The 20,031-nt window shown below is 45.6% G+C and overlaps 1 protein-coding gene across 1 annotated transcript; it reads right to left on the reverse strand.

Annotated features, from left to right (window-relative positions):
• Nucleotides 1-4,693: 4,693 nt before the first annotated feature.
• LOC101003652 (acyl-CoA-binding domain-containing protein 7) lies at nucleotides 4,694-16,341 on the reverse strand. Its single transcript, XM_003903410.3, has 4 exons — nucleotides 16,237-16,341; nucleotides 5,503-5,620; nucleotides 5,273-5,335; nucleotides 4,694-5,185 (listed from the first exon to the last, which is right to left on the reverse strand). The coding sequence occupies exons 1-4, from the start codon at nucleotides 16,246-16,248 to the stop codon at nucleotides 5,112-5,114; spliced, it is 267 nt and encodes an 88-aa protein (XP_003903459.1). The 5' UTR covers nucleotides 16,249-16,341; the 3' UTR covers nucleotides 4,694-5,111.
• Between the last annotated feature and the right edge of the window lie 3,690 nt (nucleotides 16,342-20,031).

A 20,031-nucleotide genomic window follows, 5' to 3' on the forward strand; every position in this document is an offset into this window, starting at 1 on the left:
ACTCAGCAATAACTTGAACTTGACTTAGGGAGAAAGCACAACAGCTGGAAGTAAACAGGAATGAAGAGAAAAAGAAAAGCAGAAATAGGAGCCAGGCACAGTGGCTCAACACCTGGAATCCCAGCACTTTGGGAGGCTGAGTAGGAGGATCATTTCAGGTCAGGAGTGTGGGAGACCCCTGTCTCTACAAAAGATTTTAAAAATCAGCCAGGCATGGTGGTGTGCACCTGTGGTCCCGGCTACTTGGAAGGCTGAGACTGAAAGATTGCTTGAGCCCAGGAGGCCAAGGCTGCAGTGAGCTAGGATCATGTCATTGCATTCCAGCCTGAGTGACAGAGTGAGACCCTATCTCAAAAAATAAAAGTACATAAAGTCTTAGTAAATAAGGTTAAGGAAAATGCATACAGGTGGTATTTTCTGAAATTTATCACTCTTTTTTAAAAAAGTACAAAAAATATAAAATTAACTATTTGGGGAAGGCACTTTGAGTTAGAATTCATGTAATAAATTTAGGCTACAAATAGTCTTAAGCAAATTATGTTGTAGTATGTGTTGTACTTTATCCTTTAATTTGATACTATTTCCAGGGTTCCCTTACTGAAAGATTGGTACAAAAGTAATTGGGAGGTCGGGCGTGGTGGCTCATGCCTCTAATCCCAGCACTTTGGGAGGTCGAGACGGGTGGGTCAGCTGAGGTCAGGAGTTCAAGACCAGCCTGGCCAACATGGCGAAACCCCATCTCTACTAAAAATACAAAAAAATTAGCTGGGCATGCTGGGGGGCTCCTGTAATCCCAGCTACTAGGGAAGCTGAGGCAAGAGAATCACTTGAACCTGGGAGGCGGAGCTTGCAGTGAGCCAAGATCGTGCTACTACACTCCAGCCTTGGAGACAGAATAAGACTCTGTCTCAAAAAAAAAAAAAAAAAAGTAATTAGGATTTGTGACTATTAATTTGAAAAATGTTTAGTTGATATAGTCTGCAAATTGAAGTTTCGTGATGGAACCAATGCCAGGCTTTGGGGTGAGCTTTTTCCCCTGCATCTCTACTTGGTGGAGGTAAAGCTCATATGGGAATAACTTTTAGGAGTTCTCAAGCCCTCAACTGTAAGACACCAAGTCTGTCATTGCTGGTGTCTTCTCTTTGAAGAAATTAGGTCTTGATATCATTGTGGAAGACGTCTATCATCACACGAAATTTAGAAAGATGAGAATTATCTTGATTGCCAAAATTTTCCCGATGAGAAATCAACCTTGATTTTTAAAACTAAACTTTTTGAGATAACTGTAGATTCCCTTTTATTTGTATGAAATAATACAGAGAGATTTGTGTAGTCTTTAACCCAATTTCCTTTAATGGCAACTGTTATAGGAAACTATAGTGTAATATCACAAGCAGGATATTGGTGTTGCTACAATCAGGACACAGAACATTCCATTACTGCAGGATCATCCCTTCTGCTGCCCTTTTAAAGCCACACCGACGTCCCTCCTCCCTGGCGACCACTATTCCATCCTTTGTGTCTATAAATTTTCCCTTTCAAGAATCCTGGCTGGACGCAGTGGCTCGTGCCTATAGTCTCAGCACTTTGGGAGGCCGAGGTGGGTAGATCACCTCAGATCAGGAGTTCCAGACCAACCTGGGAAAACATGGTGAAACCCCGTCTCTGTGAAAAATACAAAAATTAGCCGGGCATGGTTGCATGCACCTGTAGTCCCAGCTACTCGGGAGGCTGAGATGGGAGGATTGCTTGACCCTGGGAGGCAGAGGTTGCAGTGAGCAGAGATCGTGCCACTGCACTGCAGCCTGGGTAAAACAATGACACCCTGTCTCGGAAAAAAAAAAAAAAGAAAAGAAAAGAAACAGAACGTTACATAAATGGAATTATACATGTAACATTGGGGACTGGCTCTTTCTGCTCAGCATAATTCCCTGGAAATTCATCTAGCGGACCTAGACAGTTCTGTTGTGGTGGCAGTAACATGAATTGATCTATTCTTCTGGTCATACAATTCCAAATATAAATTTTTATGCGGGGAATAGAGGTGTGCTACTTTAGGGGATATTTCTCTTTTTTTTTTTTTTGTTTTTTTTTTTTGAGACGGAGTCTCGCTCTGTCGCCCAGGCTGCAGTGCAGTGGCTGGATCTCAGCTCACTGCAAGCTCCGCCTCCCGGGTTTACGCCATTCTCCTGCCTCAGCCTCCCGAGTAGCTGGGACTACAGGCACCCGCCACCATGCCTGGCTAGCTTTTCGTATTTTTTAGTAGAGACGGGGTTTCACCGTGTTAGCCAGGATGGTCTCGATCTTCTGACTTCGTGATCCGCCCGTCTCGGCCTCCCAAAGTGCTGGGATTACAGGCTTGAGCCACTGCGCCCGGCCGGGATATTTATTTTAAGGAATCTCAAACAATTTTCTGAATTGTTAACAAGAAGACTATCTTCTTTCAAAGAGCCTGTGTACCTTCCAGAAAGACTGAGTAGGGGGCTAATATTATATTCCAGACTCTTTGGTAGAACTGAACAGATGGGGTACAGTAGTGGTACAGTTTATCACTAAATATTTTAGTTTGCTTTTTCATTTGTCTTAAATGTAAAAATTCAAAGAAAAACAGGAGATATTTCTATGGTGGCTTTTTAAATGTCTTTTAACTGCTATGGACAGACTTATAAATTTCTTTTTTTTTTTTTTTTTTTGAGATGGTGTCTCACTGTGTCCCCCAGACTGGAGAGCAGTGGCGGGATCTTGGCTCACTGCAAGCTCCGCCTCCGGGTTCATGGCATTCTCCTGCCTCAGCCTCCCTAGAAGCTGGAACTACAGGCACCTGCTGCCACCATGCTCTGCTAATTTTGTGTATTTTCAGTAGAGACAGGGCTTCACCATATTAGCCAGGAGGGTCTTGGTCTCCTGACCTCGTGATCTGCCCACCTTGGCCTCCCAAAGTGCTGGGACTACAGGTGTGAACCACCGCACCCGGCCTCTCTTTCAATTCTTAGAACAGCCCTTTGAGAGTGATATTATTTTCCCTCCTCTACAGATAAGGCTTAATAAGGTTAAGTACTTGCCCCAGGTCACCTAGCACGTTCACAGATGAATGAAGACCTGAATCAAGTATGTTCTCTGGTTCACAGTCTCTGTATCACTGTGACCTCAAAGCCACATGGTGTAAGGAAGGAACAGTCTTACCATTGATTCTTTTTTTTTTTTTTTTTTTCCGTTTAAGAGACGGATAACAATTTTTGTATTTTTAGTGGAGATGAGGTTTTGCAATGTTGGTCAGGCTGGTCTCGAACTTCTGACCTCAGTGATTCACCCACCTCGGCCTCCCAAAGTGCTGAGATTACAGGCATGAGCCACCACGTTCAGCCTTGCCATTGATTCTTAATAACCTGTTTTTATTTCACCAGTAACATTAACTCTTTGTAACAGAACAGATGAGCCAAAAGAACAAACAGCTGTTCAAATCTGTACACATATTACCAGGGCGAGGCTTTCTAAAAAGTCAAACAACAACAGATGTGGAGAAAAGGGAATGCTTATACAGTGTTGGTGGGAATGTAAATTTGTACAACCTCTATGAAAAACAGCACAGAAATTTCTGATGGAACTAAAAATAGAACTACCATTCTACCCCGCAATCCCACTACTGGGCATCTTCTTAAAGGAAAAGAAGTCATTCTATCCAAAAGATACCTGCCTTGTATGTCTATTGCAGCACAATTCACAATAGCAAAGATATGGGATCAACCTAAGTATCCATCAGTGGATGATGGGATAAAGAAAACATGGTATATGTATACCAGCGGATATTACTCAGCCATAAAAGAAAATGAAATTACAGCTTTTGCAGCAACATGAGTGGAACTGGAGGCTATTATCTTAAGTGAAAAAATTCAGAAAACAAAACAAAACAAAACAAAAACAAGAAAATAAAGATTTTAAAAAACCCCTCAGAAACAAACAAAAAAAAAAAACCATGTTTTCACTTATAAGTGGGAGTTAAGCAGTGTGAACACAGGGTCCTGGAGTGTGGAATAATAGACACTGGAGGCTTGGAAAGGTGGGAGGGGGTGAGGGATGCGAAATTTGGGTGATGGTTACACTAAAAGCCCAGATTTCCCCACTACACAATATATCCATGTAACAGAACTGCACTTGTGACCAGGTGTGGTGGCTCATACCTGTAACTCCAGCATTGTGGGACGCCAAGGTGGGCAGATCACCTGAGGTCAGGAGTTCGAGACCAGCCTGGCCAACATGGCAAAACCCCATCTGTACTAAAAATACAAAAATTAGCCAGCCAGGGTGGCAAGCACCTGTAATCCCAGCTACTCGGGAGGCTGAGGCAAGAGAATCACTTGAACCCAGGAGGCAGAGGTTGCAGTGAGCCGAGATCGCACCACTGTACTCCAGCCTGGGTGAGAGAACGAGACTCCTCAAGGAAAAACAAACAAGCAAACGAACAAAAACTGCAGTTGTCCTCTCTAACTCTATAAAAATAAAACACAAAATACTTTTCTAAAAGAACTTTTTTTTTTTTTTTAAGTACCTTAAGTTCTGGGTTACATGTGCAGAATGTGCAGTTTTGTAACAGAGGTATACACGTGCCCTGGTGGTTTGCTGTACCCATCAACCGGTCACCTACATTAGGTATTTCTCCTAATGTTATCCCTCCCCTAGCCTCCCATGCCCCGACAGGCCCTGGTGTGTGATGTTCCCCTCCCTCTGTCCATGTGTTCTCACTGTTCAACTCCCACTTATGAGTGAGAACATGCTTGGTTTTCTAATATTGTGATAGTTTGCTGAGAATGATAGTTTCCAGCTTCATCCATGTCCCTGCAAAGGACAGGAACTCATCCTTTTTTATGGCTGCATAGTATTCCATGGTGTATATGTGCCACATTTTCTTAAAAAGAACTTTTAAAGACACCTGGTTTAAGTAAGTATAATTGAACTATCTATGTAGTTTCAGTATATTGCTAAGTATTACAATTCATGCCAATAACAAAAATCTACATGATACATCAAGTTAACAGTGTGCCTCTCCCTCTAAATGTTAGGTCATGATAGCATTAGGAAGGCTTCAAAAGCAAATATTCCTCGTATGCTGTATTCTAAATTCCATATTTTTCTATCAGCTCCTTTGCTTTAGAAATATAGGCACTCATCGCATCTTCCGTCGACAACCCTAGAAAGATACAAACAGGTTATCTCCCTGATTGGTGCATGGGGAAATTAAGAAAGTTTGCCATAAACTTGTGAAAGACTAAAAAACCTTTTTTGAGGTTCCATGCCTCCCATTTGGCTTTGCCTTTTAAATCTAGCATTCCTGGACACTCTGGCAAGAGAAGGAGAGATGCATTTGCAAGTTAACATTTTACTGTGCACTTCTATACACGTTGTTCAAACAGAGTATATTATATTTTAAGTAATGATATACTATATTATATAACTATAATATATTAATTGTAACATTATTATATTAATATTAATAATATGTAATACCAATATTAATGTCTCCAATTATTGCTTGTTTGTAAAGCCCATAGAGTTCTTTCAGTTCTCCATCATCTGGTCTTGCTTTCAGCTTCCTCACATCTTCTGCAGCCCTGTCAAAATCAGCCTAAAGGGAAAAAAAAAGGAGCATTTTACCACCAAGGAATAGGAACTCGAAGAGCAGGAAGAGGAAGGTTTCAAACAGAAATGAACTTCTGCTGCTCTGGTTCTATCAGAATGATCTTAATTTACTTGAATTCCTAGGAGTTCACCTCTCCTGGGACTTACCTCATATGAAGAACTACAGAAAATTCTTAATACGGAAAATGTTCAGCTTACCCTCCTTTTATTTTTTTATTTTATTATTATTATTTTTCAAGCCAAGGTCTAGCTCTCTCGCCCAGGCTGGAGTGCAGTACATTGGCACCGTCTCCACTCACTGCAACCTCTACTCTGGGGCTCAAGCCATTCTCCCACCTCAGCCTCCCAAGCAGCTGGGACTACAAGTGTGCACCACCAAGCTCAGCTAATTTTTGTATTTTTGTAGAGATGGGGTTTTGTCATGTTGACCAGGCTTGTCTTGAACTCCTGAGCTCAAGTGATCTGCCCACCTCGGCCTCCCAAAGTGCTGGGACTACAGGTGTGAGCCACAGCACACCTGGTGAGTTTGCTTTTTCTTTCTTTTTTTTTTTTTTTTTGAGACGGAGTCTCACTCTGTTGCCCAGGCTGGAGTGCCATGGCAAGATCTCGGCTCACTGCAACATTTGCCTCCCGGGTTCAAGTGATTCTCCTGCCTCAGCCTCCCGAGTAGCTGGGATTACAGGCACCTGCCACCATGCCTGGCTAATTTTTATATTTTTAGTAGAGACGGGGTTTCACCATACTGGCCAGGCTGGTCTTGAACTCCTGACCTCATGATCCACCCACCTGGGCCTCCCGAAGTGCTGGGATTACAGGTGTGAGCCACCATGCCTGGCTGCTTTTTTTTTTTTTGGCATTATTGATACTCAATGGAGTTTTCTCAATGACCTCACAGATGCGTCCTCCCTCTTCTGCCTCAGTCCTACTTTACTACATGCAGGGGATTTGCTACCGGTTAACACCATCGTCTGGGGTGTTTCTCTTCCAGTGCCCTCATGCCTACATTCTTTAATATCAGCATTATTTAGACCTAGTCAGCTTCTGAGGGTAATCAATATTCCTGATCTGGTTGAGTTGCTTGTACAGATTCCTTTTCACACTAGACCTAAATTATAAGATTTATTACAAATGATTTCTAGAAAAGAGGAGTTGCTTAGCCAATGTAGAGCTGATTAGGGAAAACTGTATACCAGTATACTTGAGTAGTATGTTTTTAGACTTCCTGGAAACGCTATATACAATGTACGTAAGCCTGGCATGGTGGCTCATGCCTGTAATCCCAGCACTCTGGGAGGCCGAGGCAGGGGACCACTTGAGGTCAGGAGTTCGAGAACAGCCCAACCAACATAGCAAATCCCTGTCTCTACTAAAAATACAAAACTTAGCTGGGCATGGTGGCGCACACCTGTAATCCCAGCTGCTCAGGAGGCTGTGGCACAAGAATTGCTTGAACCTGGGAGGCGGAGGTTGCAGTGAACTAAGATAACGCCACTGCACTCTAGCCTGGGCGACAAAGTGAGACTCTGTCTCCAAAAAAAAAAAAAAAAAGTACTTAAGTAGTAAGGCTTGTCCCAAGTTAACTCTGAAAATGGGGACCTCCCAAACCCCGCAAGACCCTCAGGCTGGCCCAGGGTTCAGCCAGTAGCTGAAATAGACAAGGAAGTCCAGTGTACTCTGGAGCCTCAGGGCTCCCAGATGCTTTATCCCTTTCCCTTTCTAACCTCCTAGTTTATACTCTACGAAGGGCTTCGTGATTATTTTCCTTTATAGATTTTTAAATTAAACTGTGTCTTCTGTTATTTTTTAAAACTCAGGATAAGCAGGAATTGTCTGTAGGCTGGCTGTCAAACAGGGGAAGTTCAAGGATGTACGCTAGCTGGCCCCCGCCCCCCACACTTCTTCTCTGATGCCAGAGCTCCCTTTGGATCCAAAGGCCTAGGAGAGAAAGTGGATAGCCCCAGTGTAACCTCAGTACCCTGTGGGCTCAGCAGAGTGACTGGCTCAAGTTTCCTTCCGGCCCCAAAGACAGGCAGTACTGTGGCCAGGTCCTCCTGACGGCTGAATAGGCAGGCCGCCATAACAATCGTGTCAGCACTGAGTTACATTAAATATTAAAAACGGAAAGAGCCAGCGCCCTCATATGAAGACTCCAACAAAAGCCCACCAAGAGTTTTGCCCAGGCTCTTCCTGGGGCTTGAGGCATAACAAGATAATGAAGGAATTCTTAACAGGACCCATTTAGGATTAAACAAGTTTTATGGGGGTCTGAAGAAAATCCCCAGACCTCCACAAACAAGTTTTACTGGGATCTGAAGGAACTCCCCAAACCTCCATGATTTAGCAGGAAACAAGGGTAATCACTCCAGCACCTGGACCCATCTAGATTAAGGACATTTGCTGAGGCTCCAGAGGAAGGTCTTCAGGACTCAGCCCTTAGTTATAGATTAGAAGTTAGTCACTTAAGGCTTTAGATGAATAAACACTTACATGCAGACATATAACTTAGAAGGCATATAAAGCTCTAGAAACCTCTGTAATTTTGAGTTGGCTTGGCAATCATTTCCAGGCTTTCTCCTTGTACCCAGTTACAGAAACCAACTCTCTCCTTTCCCAGTTTATCTGCATCTCATTATTGAGCTGAGAGAATAAGCAGCGCGGCTCTCGGTTTGGTCCAGGAACAGTAGTACATGCAGAACAGTTGTTTTGTGAACAAAATCACCTGTAAGTTGGAGATCAGGGTCTTCAGCCTAAATAACCTTGAACATGGCTCATCCTCCTACCCATTTCCCACAGGGGACTGAGAAGCACGGGGGCATGGAATAAGGGGCGCCTTGTCTTCTGAGTGTCTTCCTAAGAAACTCTTGGCTGCTTTATACTAATGCCATGGTTAAGAACATGGCTCCGGAGCCAGACTGCCTTGGTTGGAATCCCAACTCCATCACTTAAGTGCTGTGTGACCAGGCTGGGAGCAGTGGCTCACGCCTGTAATCCCAGCACTTTGGGAGGCCAACGCAGGCGCATCACCTGGGGTTGGGAGTTTGAGACCAGCCTGACCAACATAGAGAAACCTGTCTCTACTAAAAATACAAAATTAGCTGGGCGTAGTGGCACATGCCTGTAATCCCAGCTACTTGGAAGGCTGAGGCAGGAGAATCACTTGAACCCAGGAGGTGGAGGTTTCAGTGAGCCAAGATCATGCCACTATACTCCAGCCTTGGCGACAGAGCAAGAATGTCGGAAAAAAAAGAAAAAGTACTTGCAATAAAGCAAGACATAAGAAACACTTTTAGTTTATGTTTTAGCAAAGAAAGCAAATTCTTTTTATACACTTAGCTCGGTAAGTTGTATAGAAAAAATAAAAACTAGAAAGATATATACTAAAAATATGTAAACAGTTAATTGCCTCTGATTATTGGCAAGTTATGTAGTTTTAAAATATTTTTGTACTCTGCAAATTTTCTATAACGTGCGTGGATTGTGTTTATAATAAGAACAAAATTGAAATGCTGAGTGGCCAGAGCCGCTACAGGGCAAGGCTATTCATAAGGGGTGTAGGACCTTCCTCTGCAGGTTTATAGGCCATCTCAGGTGTTCTGTTCGCTGTAACGTCCCATGTTATTTTGCAATGACAGCAACTAGACTCCTTTTGATGTGCCAAACCTTAATTAGAATTCTAAGCCTTTTTAAAAACCCATATAAGGGCTGGGTGCAGTGGCTCACGTCTGTAATCCCCGTATTTTGGGAGGCTGAGGTAGGTGGATCACTTAAGCTCAGAAGTTCGAGACCAGCCTGGCCAAAATGGTGAAACCTGGTCTCTTACTAAAAGCACAAAAAAATAGCTGGGCATGGTGCCTCACACCTGCGATTCCAGCTACTCAGGATAGACTGAAGCAGGAGAATAGGTGGAACCCAGGAGCAGAGGTTGCAGTGAGCCAAGATCCTGCTACTGCACTCCAGCCTGGGTGACAGAGTAAGACTCTGTCTCAAAAAAAAAAAAAGATCTAATGAAAGTCCTAGACCCCTCTGCACATTAGAGCTAAGCCCTGACACAGTTTCCCATGCCATTTCAGGGGTCCCCACTCTTTCTCCCTATGCCGGTAGGGAAACCAGTTCTAGAGCAGTGGTCAGCATTATTCGCTCTGTCCAGCCTGTCTAGTTCTGGCACCTCAATGCAATACATTCCTGTCTTAAGGGGCTCTTCTGATGCGCCTTCCTGCAGCAGGCCTTTCCCATCCCAACCATGATAGGCTGGAGTACAAACAATATTGGCCTTGGCCAGGATACTCAGGTATGACTTCTAGCTTTGAGGCACATTGCCCTGAGACTCTATCCAAGAAACAAAGATCCTCTGAGTTGCAGCTTCAGTCGCAAAAAGAGTATCAGCCTCAGCGGGAAGGTGCCAATTTGTCCAGAATTGGTGGGCTCTTGGTCTTGCTGACTTCAAGAATAAAGCCGTCGACCGTCACGGTGAGTGTTACAGTTCTTAAAGATGTTCCTTCTGATGTTTGGACGCGTCTGGAGTTTCTTGCTTCTGGTGGGTTCGTGGTCTCCCTGGTTTCAGAAGTGAAGCTGCAGACCTTCGCCGTGAGCGTTACAACTCTTTAAGACGGTGCGTCTGGAGTTGTTCATTCCTCCCGGTGGGTTCATGGTCTCCCTGGCCTCAGAAGTGAAGCTGCAGACCTTCATGGTGAGTGTTACAGCTCATAAAGGCAGCGTGAACTCAAAGCGTGAGCAACAGCAAGATTTATTACAAAGAGCGAAAGAACAACGACACCACCACACACAAACGAACCCAAGCAAGTTGCTGCTGGCTAGTGCGGGCAGCCTGATTTTATTCCCTTATTTGGCCCCACCCACATCCTGCTGATTGGTCCACTTTACAGAGAGCTGATTGGCCTATTTTACAGAGAGCTGATTGGACCGTTTTGACAGGGTGCTGATTGGTGCATTTGCAATCCTCTAGCTAGACAAAAGCTTTCCAAGTCGCCACCAGACTCAACAGCCCAGTTGGCTTCACCTAGTGGATCCACCATGGGGGCTGCAGGTGGAGCTACTGGCCAGTCCCGAGCCGTGCCTGCACTCCTCAGCCCTTGCGGTGGATGGGACCAGGTGCTGTGGAGCAGGGGGCGGCGCTCGTCGAGGAGGCTCGGGCCCAGCAGGAGCCCATGGCCGCCGGGAAGCTCAGGCATGGCGGGCTGCAGGTCCCAAGCCCTGCCTCACGGGGCAGCAGCTGAGGCCCAGCGACAACTTGAGCGCAGTGCTGGTGGGCTGGCACTGCTGGGGAACCTGGCACACCCTCTGCAGCTGCAGGCCCAAGTGCTAACCCCCTCACTGCCTGGGGCCGGCAGTGCCAGCCGCTCGGAGTGTGGGGCCAGCTGAGCCCTCGCCCACGCCCACCGGAACTCCCGCTGGCCTGTGAGCACCTCACAGCCTTGGTTCCCGCCTGTGCCTCTCCCTCCACTGTTCCCCGCAAGCAGAGGGAGCCGACTCCAGCCTGGGACAGCCCAGAGAGGGGCTCCCACAGTGCCGTGGCAGGCTGAAGGGCTCCTCAAGCACTGCCAGAGTGGATGCGGAGGCCGAGGAGGTGCCGAGAGCGAGGGCTACTAGCACGTTGTCACCTCTCACTAGGGTTAAGGATGATTAAGAATATAATTTTTTTTTTTTTTTTTTTGAGATAGAGTCTTGCTCTGTTGCTCAAGCTAGAGTACAGTGGCACAACCATGGCTCACTGCAACCTCCACCTCCTGGTTCAAGCAATCCTCCCACCTCAGCCTCCCAAGTCGCTAGGATTATAGGCATGCGCCAACATGCCTGGCTAATTTTTTTGTATTTTTAATAAAGACAGGGTTTTGCTATGTTGGCCAAGCTAGTCTCGAACTCCTGAACTCAAGTGATCTGCATACCTCCACTTCCCAAAGTGCTGGGATTACAGGCGTGAGCCACCATGCCTGGCCAAGAATGCAAAATATTCTTGATTTGATTCAATGGACTCTGCCCTCCCAGAGCTCATCTCACAGCTCATACTAATTAACAAACCTACTTACTGAACACCTCCGATAGATCAGGCCTTTGCCAGGCAAATGGGCAGGCACAAGGCAGTGTGCTTGAAGGTGCTCATAGCCTGGTAGGAAATGAACAGGGCAAGGGCAGTCACATGGGACTTGCTGCAAATAAGGTGCAGCAGTTGCTCTGGGAACACTGGAGGTAGCGCAGAGGGGAAGGTACGGAACGGAAAAAGCTGTCTCTGAGATGAGATGGTGATTGTGCTGGGGGGTTCAGGTCTGCGTTTGTTGGGTGCAGAGGGGCAGGGAAAGCTGCTCCCAGCAGTGTGGACAGAAATTACTGGAGTTCAACATAAAGGCTGTGTGGGGTTGCATGAATACTCGTAAATAAATAAACAATAAATAATCACCTTGGCAGCACCCACAGGGCCTCAGGGACTGCTGGCAGGTGGCGTGAGCCTGGTCTGAGTCTATTAAGAACATCCTTGTTGGATGGTTAATGAGTGAGCAGACTTTAGAGGGATCAGAAAGTTATCATAGGTGAGATGCAGCTTTAAATATAGAGCTATGAACATTGAATTCCAAAGCATTCTTGTTACCAGTGGAGAGTGCCCAAGTTCTTGGCATTTTTAACAAAAAATTGGAGAAAAGGCACAAAGCAAGGAAAGAAAGAGGCAACAAAAGCAGAGATTTATTGAAAGCGAAAGTACATTCCACAGGGTGGGAGCAGGCAGAGTACAGGGACTCAAGAGCCCTGTTACAGAATTTTCTGCGCTTAAATACCCTCTAGAGGTTTCCCATTGGTTACTTGGTGTGCATCCTATGTAAATGAAGTAGTAGCCTGCAATCAGAGGCTAAAGTGAAGTTACAAAGTTACACTTCTATGCAAATCAAAACTTGGCTCACGATCAGTCTGATTGGTTGGGGAAAGCAACCAATCAGAGGCTGAAGTGAAGTTACAAAGTTACATTCCTATGCAAATGTTGCTTTCTGCAACCAATCAGAGATACATTCGATTTTCCATCTGCTACACAGAGAATGGGGAGGAGGTTGCAAAGGGAGTAGCCTCGGGTCCTTTTACTACATAGGTGTGGACAGTTGGGGTTTTCCTTTTGATTTAGTTCCAGGAAGTCAGTGTGAATCGGCCTTAGGTTCTTAGGTTCTCTGCCTCCAGACCCTATTCTCCTGCCTCATTCCGAGAGAAAGGCATCATAGTTTTGCAGTATCCTACGCTGCTGCAGAGGTGGACTTGCTGCCTTTGGCAGGAACTGCAGCCTCTGCTGAGCTGATTTCTTCGGAGCCAGGGGTCCTCAGCATCCTGGTTGAATGTTTTGTGCATGATCTCCCCCGAGATCTCACCCGAGCTTGAGATTCTGCAAGACAAACTGCCTTAAGGCTACTACTGCCGCTCCCTGGACTCCTTCCTGTTCATGCTTTTGACAGAGGCCCCTCGCCCCACCTTTGGCGTAGAAGTTACGCCAGCATCACTCACACTGGGTACATCCTGGGTGCATCCTTCCATGCTGATTAGGCGGGCTGCTGTGTAAACTGCCTTTCACATTTCAGCCTCACTGAAGACAGCCTCTGAGGGTGACTCACCTCATCTGACTTTACTTTCTGCAGCCAAAGAACATGGTCATCCCACATAGGGGGTTGACAAGGTCTTCTCAAGCAATTCTTTCCCATCGCGCAACCCAATTAAGAAGATAAAAAATTCTCACACTCAAGGAACTGCAGGGTTCTTAGGTCACACAAATGTGGGCTAGGGGAAGAGGTTAGTCTTTTTTGCCAATTGTTAAAATCATCAGTCCCCTAGATTTGAAAAGATACATCTTCTGGAAGAAGTCTGCTTTTTAGCTTCATCATCTAGGAAAGAAATTTGTCCATTTAGGATAAACATCAGCTCTCCTAAATGCTTTGGTGAGGACAGAAACGTATTGTAAATTTTCAAATAAAATCAGGAGGCTATAGCTGAATTAGAAATTCCATTTGTTTTGCTACTCCAGTGACAGTCTACTTATTCTTGTATAAATAAATAGAAGACTAGGGACCCTGAACTAGTCACCTTTCCTCTAATTTCCACTCAATGAGCATCTTGGCAGAACACTAGTACCAATATGATCCCTGCACATGCCAGTGAGGTAATAAAGACAGAAGAGGTTTCAATATGTCAGCCAGTTATTACTTGTCATTTCTAAAAGTTACTTTCAGCTGGGCGTGGTAGCTCACATCTGTAATCCCAGCACTTTGGGAGGCTGAGGCAGGTAGATCTCTTGAGGTCAGGAGTTCAAGACCAGTCTAGCCAACATGGTGAAACCCTGTCTCTACTAATAAAACAAAAATTAGCCGGCCGTGGCGGCAGGCACCTGTAATCCCTGCTACTAGGAGGCTGAGGCAGGAGAATTGCTTGAATCTGTAAGGAGGAGGTTGCAGTGAGCCAAGATCATGCGGTTGCACTCCAGCCTGGGCAACAGAGCGAGACATCATATCGGGAAAAAAGTTATCTTCCTCCAATATTGTTAACATGCAAATGCATTGTTAGTAGATAACATCATGGGTCGATATTAATACTCCTTAGCATACTGCTTTCCTGTGACGTCCCTAAACTCTTAATTCCTCATTGCAAGTATTTCAAAAGCAAACAACAACAAAAAACCAAAGTACTAAGCTAAAAAGGAACCTTTCAGATCTTTCAGGAACTTTTAGAAGAACGTTTTGATCATTTTGGGGAGAGTTCAGTATAAACACATAAGTCATGCATAAGAATATTTGAGTCAGGCACAATAGCTCACGCCTGTAATCCCAGCATTTTGGGAGGCTGAGGTGGCAGATCACCTGGGGTCAGGAGTTCAAGACCACCCTACCAACATGGAGAAATTCAGTCTCTACTAAAAATACAAAATTAATCGGGCATGGTGGTGCATGCCTGTAATCCCAGTTACTCCGGGGAGGCTGAGGCAAGAGAATCGCTTGAACCCGGAAGGCGGAGGTTGCCGTGAGCTAAGATCATGACATTGCACTCCAGCCTCGGCAACAAGAGTGAAACTCCTCTCTCTCTCTCTCTCTCTCTCTCTCTCTCACACACACACACACACACACGCACACACAAATAGCCAGGTGTGGTGGCAGGTGCCTGTGGTCCCAGTTACTTGGGAGGCTGAAGTGGCAGGATTACTTGAGCCCAGGAGTTCAAGGCTGCCGTGAGCTGAGATCGCAGCATTGCACTCCAGCCTAGGTGACAGAGTGAGAACCTGTCTCAAAACAAACTAACTAACTAAATGTTCCACCACAAGCTTATCCTTATTGGACTTTTACCACATGTCAGACATTGTTTTAAATGCTTTATATATATAACTCATTTAATGTATCTCTCCTCCATTTTTAGATAAAGAAACTGAGGCAGGGAGAGGGTAACTATGTCACAGGCTAAGTAGAAGTGAGGCACAAATTTGAACCCAGATGGCCCTGGAGTATGTATTATAACTTTACCCAGGATAGCGTCTTGCCTGACTGAAATGGTTAAAGAAGTAAGCCACGTTCTATGAAAATTTGTGCGTGTAAAAGATTACATTTTAGAGGCCGGGCGTGGTGGCTCATGCCTGAAATCCCAGCACTTTGGGTGCCCAAGGCGGGTGGATCACTTGAGGTCAGGAGTTGAAGACCAGTGTGGCCAATACAGTGAAACCCCAACTCCACTAAAAATGGAGAAAAATAGCCAGGAGTGGCGGCGCACGCCTGTAATCCCAGCTATTCGGGAGGCTGACATATGAGAATCGCTTGAACTCGGGAGGCGGAGGTTGAGGTGGGCTGAGATACCACCAATGGAAACTCAGCCTGGGAAACAGAGTGAGACTGTGTCTCAAAAAAAAAAAAAAAAAAATTACATTTGAGAATATTTAATAATGAGAAAATGCTCATATTACTGTGTTAAGTGTAGGAATAAAACTGTATATACACAATAACATCATAGGTATGTGTGTAGATATATGCCACACACATACACACATGGAAAAAAACATACTAGGACATACTAGGAATTACCCTAGCATGTTAGCAGTGGTTATCACCTGGGTGAAGGAATTATGATTGGATTATTATCAGTAATTATTAGTTTATGTTTGTTGTCTTTTCCAAAGTTTTCCACCCTTAAACATGTTTTTTCACATAAAAAAAAAACAGTATTTTTAAATCGGAGCCTCACAGATCTCTTCTGCTCAGTATGACACTAAGAGAGGTCCCGGAGGTCCCAACGAGCGAAGGGGAGGGAGCGGGGGATGAGACCCGGTGATCTCGACTCCCTCTCGGAGACGGAGAGAGGAGGCCCGCTCCGTGCTCCTCCGTGCTCGTGCCTTGCCTGCTTTTCCGCTCACGGTCGCTCACCCGGCCCCTGGGGTCCAGAACGGTTGCCCTGGGAGCCCCGGCTCGCCGTCAGCAGGCACAGGTGCGGTCTACACCGCCATCTGCGGCGCTGGGGAAGGAGTGGGCGTGTCCCCTGGGTCTCCGCCAACCGCTCCCGGGGCGCCACGCCCACCGCGAGCCCCACTTGAGCACTCCCCTCGCGGAGCGCCCCTCCCGCGTGGCCTCCCCAAGCCCCGGGTACCTGCAGGGCCATGGTGGCGGCGGCCGCGTTGCTGCTGCAGCTGTTATCCGGTGCTCTGCCCCCTAGGGCGCCCGCGGCTTCTTAAAGGGCCGCGTCTCCGCCAGCCGCTGCCATTGGCCCCGCTCCCGGCCGGGCCGCCTCCCACTGGTCGCGGGCGCGGGGGCGAGGCTGGGCTGTGAGCTCCTTAGCGCGCCGGGTTGCCCGGGCTGCAAATGGAAAGACCAAGAGAAGAGAATTTAAATGAGTTTCTCCCCGCTCTGGGCTCTCTCTTCTATTCTTTCTCAAGAGGGTCTTTGCAGGAAACCCAGAGAGATCTCCCCAGGGCACAGGCCTCCCCTGGAATGCCTTCTTAAAAAAGAAAGAAAGAAAGAACGAAAGAACGAAAGAACGAAAGAAAGAAAGAAAGAAAGAAAGAAAGAAAGAAAGAAAGAAAGAGAGAGAAAAAGAAAGAGGAAAAAAAGAATATACATATTTATCTAGAGAGACCCCCCCAACTCTAAAATATATATGTAATGTCTTTAATTTTTAAAAAATGTATATATGTAAATATGTATTGACCGGGGGCAGTGGCTCACGCCTGTAATCCCAACACTTTGGGAGGCTGAGGCCGGCAGATCACCTGAGGTCGGGAGTTCGAGACCAGCCTGACCAACATGGAGAAACCTGGTGTCCACTAAAAATACAAAATTAGCTGGGTGTGGTGGCGCATACCTGTAATCCCAGCTACTCGGGAGGCTGAGGCAGGAGAATCTCTTGAACCTGGAAGGTGGAGGTTGCTGTGAGCCGAGATTGCGCCATTGCACTCCAGCCTGGGCAACAAGTGCGAAACTCCATCTCAAATAAATAAATAAATAAATAAATAAATATGCATTTAAAATTTTATACAGAAGTGAGGGGTCTTGCTAGGTATATATATAATATTTTTTCTCTAAAAATTTATATATATACATTTATATTTAAAATTTTAAAAATTAAAAATTTTATACATTAAAAGTACAAATTAAAATATATATATATATATATTTTTTTTTTTTTTTTGAGACGGAGTCTCGCTCTGTCGCCCGGGCTGGAGTGCAGTGGCCAGATCTCAGCTCACTGCAAGCTCCGCCCCCCGGGTTTACGCCATTCTCCTGCCTCAGCCTCCCGAGTAGCTGGGACTACAGGCGCTGCCACCTCGCCCGGCTAGTTTTTTTTTTATTTTTTATTTTTTTTATTTTTTAGTAGAGACGGGGTTTCACCATGTTAGCCAGGATGGTCTCGATCTCCTGACCTCGTGATCCGCCCGTCTCGGCCTCCCAAAGTGCTGGGATTACAGGCTTGAGCAAGAGAGGTGAGGTTGCCCAGGCTGGTCTTGAACTCCTGACCTCAAGCAATCCTCCCACCTTGGCCTCCCGAAGCACAGGATTCCTTCTTTATACATACTTCTCTCCTGTCCATTATTCCTAGAAACGTGGATGATGAATGCGTCTCCTCCACTCTGCCTCTAGGCGCAGTTTATCATGAGTGAAAGTGGCCTGTGGTTTGCGCCTCTTCTCCTCTTTATAAAGCAAAAACACCTAAATTCTGGACACATGCTACAATCAGCCTAACTCGTTTTTAATTATGGTAAAGGCACAGGACTAAAAGCCTATTCAATTTGACCCAGTTTTCCAGGGAAACAAACCCAGTGTCACTCCAAGTCTGCAGACACGCCAAATAGGATTACATTTCCAAAGGACTGGAACCGAATTGGCTGGTCATATGAGGAGCTAATTTCCGACGCTTCGCATTGATGGAGAAGGGTGACTGGGAGAAAAAAGAAACTCAATACGGCAAAGTGACTGAGCTTGAGCGTACGACAATGCAACAAGCAACCTTTCAGCTTGTTTTTGCATAAAGCTACATTTTAAAAATATTTGCTTTTTCATGAAAATCTTTTTTTCTCCTCACAAATATTTTCGTGGTGAAATCAGTGCATTTCCAAGTAAAGGACCAAAAGCAAAATGTTAGAAAAACCTATTGGGCAGTTGTTTGTGTTTGAAGTCCTAGACGATGGGAAAGGTCCCGTGGGGTACTAAGGCTCACGGCAGCTTCAGCACAGCCTGGCCTTCCTCTGGTAACCTAGTCCTAGCTGCCGGCAGCACCCGGTCCGTGGTGTTTCAGCGGGAAATACGGCACTGAGTATGAGTATCACTCCATATCTTCAGCTGAGACATTCTGGAATTATCGTCGCTGTAAGAAACCAGAAGAGGGGAGGGACGGACGCTACATTGTTTTCTGCTTTATTCTCTAAATCCAGAATGTTCTTTTAAGACCTCTTTTGAAAGTATTTTCTTCTCCTGGGTTGCCATTCCCCATCTCATTGCCAGGTCATGTGGGTCTTGTCTCAAGACGCAAGAAAGGGCCAGGCACGGTGGCTCATGTCTGTAACCCCAGCACTTTGGGAGGCCGAGGTGGACAGATGATTTGAGGTCAGGAGTTCGAGACCAGTCTGGCCAACATGGCAAAAACTTTTCTTCTAAAAATCTCTTCTAAAAATACAAAAATTAGCTGGGCATGCTGGCAGGCACCTGTAATCCCAGCTATTTGAGAGGTTGGGGCAAGGAGAATTGCTTGAACCTGGGAGCCAGAGGTTGCAGTGAGCCAAGATCATGCCACTGCTCTCCAGCCTGGGCAACAGAGTGAGACTCTTGTCTCAAAAATAAATAAATAAATAAATAAATAAATAAATAAATAAATAAAATAAAATGAAATGAAATAAAATAAAATAAAAACCATAGCATGAGTTTCAGAATAGGTTTTTATTTTTCTATTTAAAAAAAACATCCATTGGGATTCTGATAGGGATTGCATTGAATCTTTAATACCGTCAAGACGAACATTTCTTAACCATGGCAGTGCATTCAATTACCTGGAAAAAAGACACAAACCCCAATCTGATCCCTATTTCCCACCACTATTTTGATGTAATGGCTGTAGGGTTGGACCCAAGCCTCACGAATGATGCATCCATGGTTTTGCTCTCTTCTCTGCAATGACAATTTAGCTCTCCTTCTCTGAATAATACATGTGGTCCTCCAGGATGGACCAGGTCCTGCTGACCTCTTCAACCACATCTCTCGCTCCTTCCCACAGGCATGGATGCTCCACCCTGAGTAACTGAAGGACTTCAACTTCCCTTTCTCCAGGTTGTTGGATAGTTGCCGCTCCACTGTCTGGAGCACTCTTTTTCTTCTTTTATTTTCTTTTCCCTCCCTCCCTCCCTCTCTCTTTTTCTTTCTTTCTTTTCCTTCCTTCCTTCCTTCCCCTTCCTTCCTTCCCTCCCTCCTTTCTTTTTTCTTTTCTCTTCCTTCCTTCCTTCCTTTCTCTCTCTCTTTCTTTCCCTTCCTTTCCTTTCCTTTCTTTTTTTCTTTCTTCTCTCTCTCTCTCGTTTGTTTTTGAGACGGAGTCTCAATCTGTCACCCAGGCTGGAGTTCAGTGGTAAGATCTCGGCTCACTGCAACCTCCACCTCCTGGATTCAAGTGATTCTCCTGCCTCAGCCTCCCTAGTAGCTGGGATTACAGGCGTATGCCACCGTGCCCGGCTAATTTTTGTATTTTCAGTAGAGATGGGGTTTCGCCATGTTGGCCAGGCTGGTTTCAAACTCCTGACCTCAAGTGATCCACCTGCCTTGGCCTCCCAAAGTGTTGGGACTACAGGCGTGAGCCACCACACCTGGCTCTTTTCCCACTTTCTTAACTAGGCCAACTCTTAAGACTCAGTCAACATGGCAACACCTCCAGGAAGACTTTGAGACAAGAAATAGCTTTAGTCTG

This window comes from Papio anubis, unplaced genomic scaffold (genome assembly GCF_008728515.1).
Source record: "Papio anubis isolate 15944 unplaced genomic scaffold, Panubis1.0 scaffold567, whole genome shotgun sequence".
Lineage (NCBI taxonomy): Eukaryota > Metazoa > Chordata > Mammalia > Primates > Cercopithecidae > Papio > Papio anubis.

What these genes read in the sequence shown, in the direction of transcription:
- LOC101003652 (XM_003903410.3), bottom strand. An exon ending in AATTGGAGACATTAATATTG is followed by an intron (nt 5,336 to 5,502) that starts GTATTACATATT and finishes TTCTCTTGCCAG; the next exon opens with AGTGTCCAGGAATGCTAGAT. An exon ending in GGCATGGAACCTCAAAAAAG is followed by an intron (nt 5,186 to 5,272) that starts GTTTTTTAGTCT and finishes GTATCTTTCTAG; the next exon opens with GGTTGTCGACGGAAGATGCG.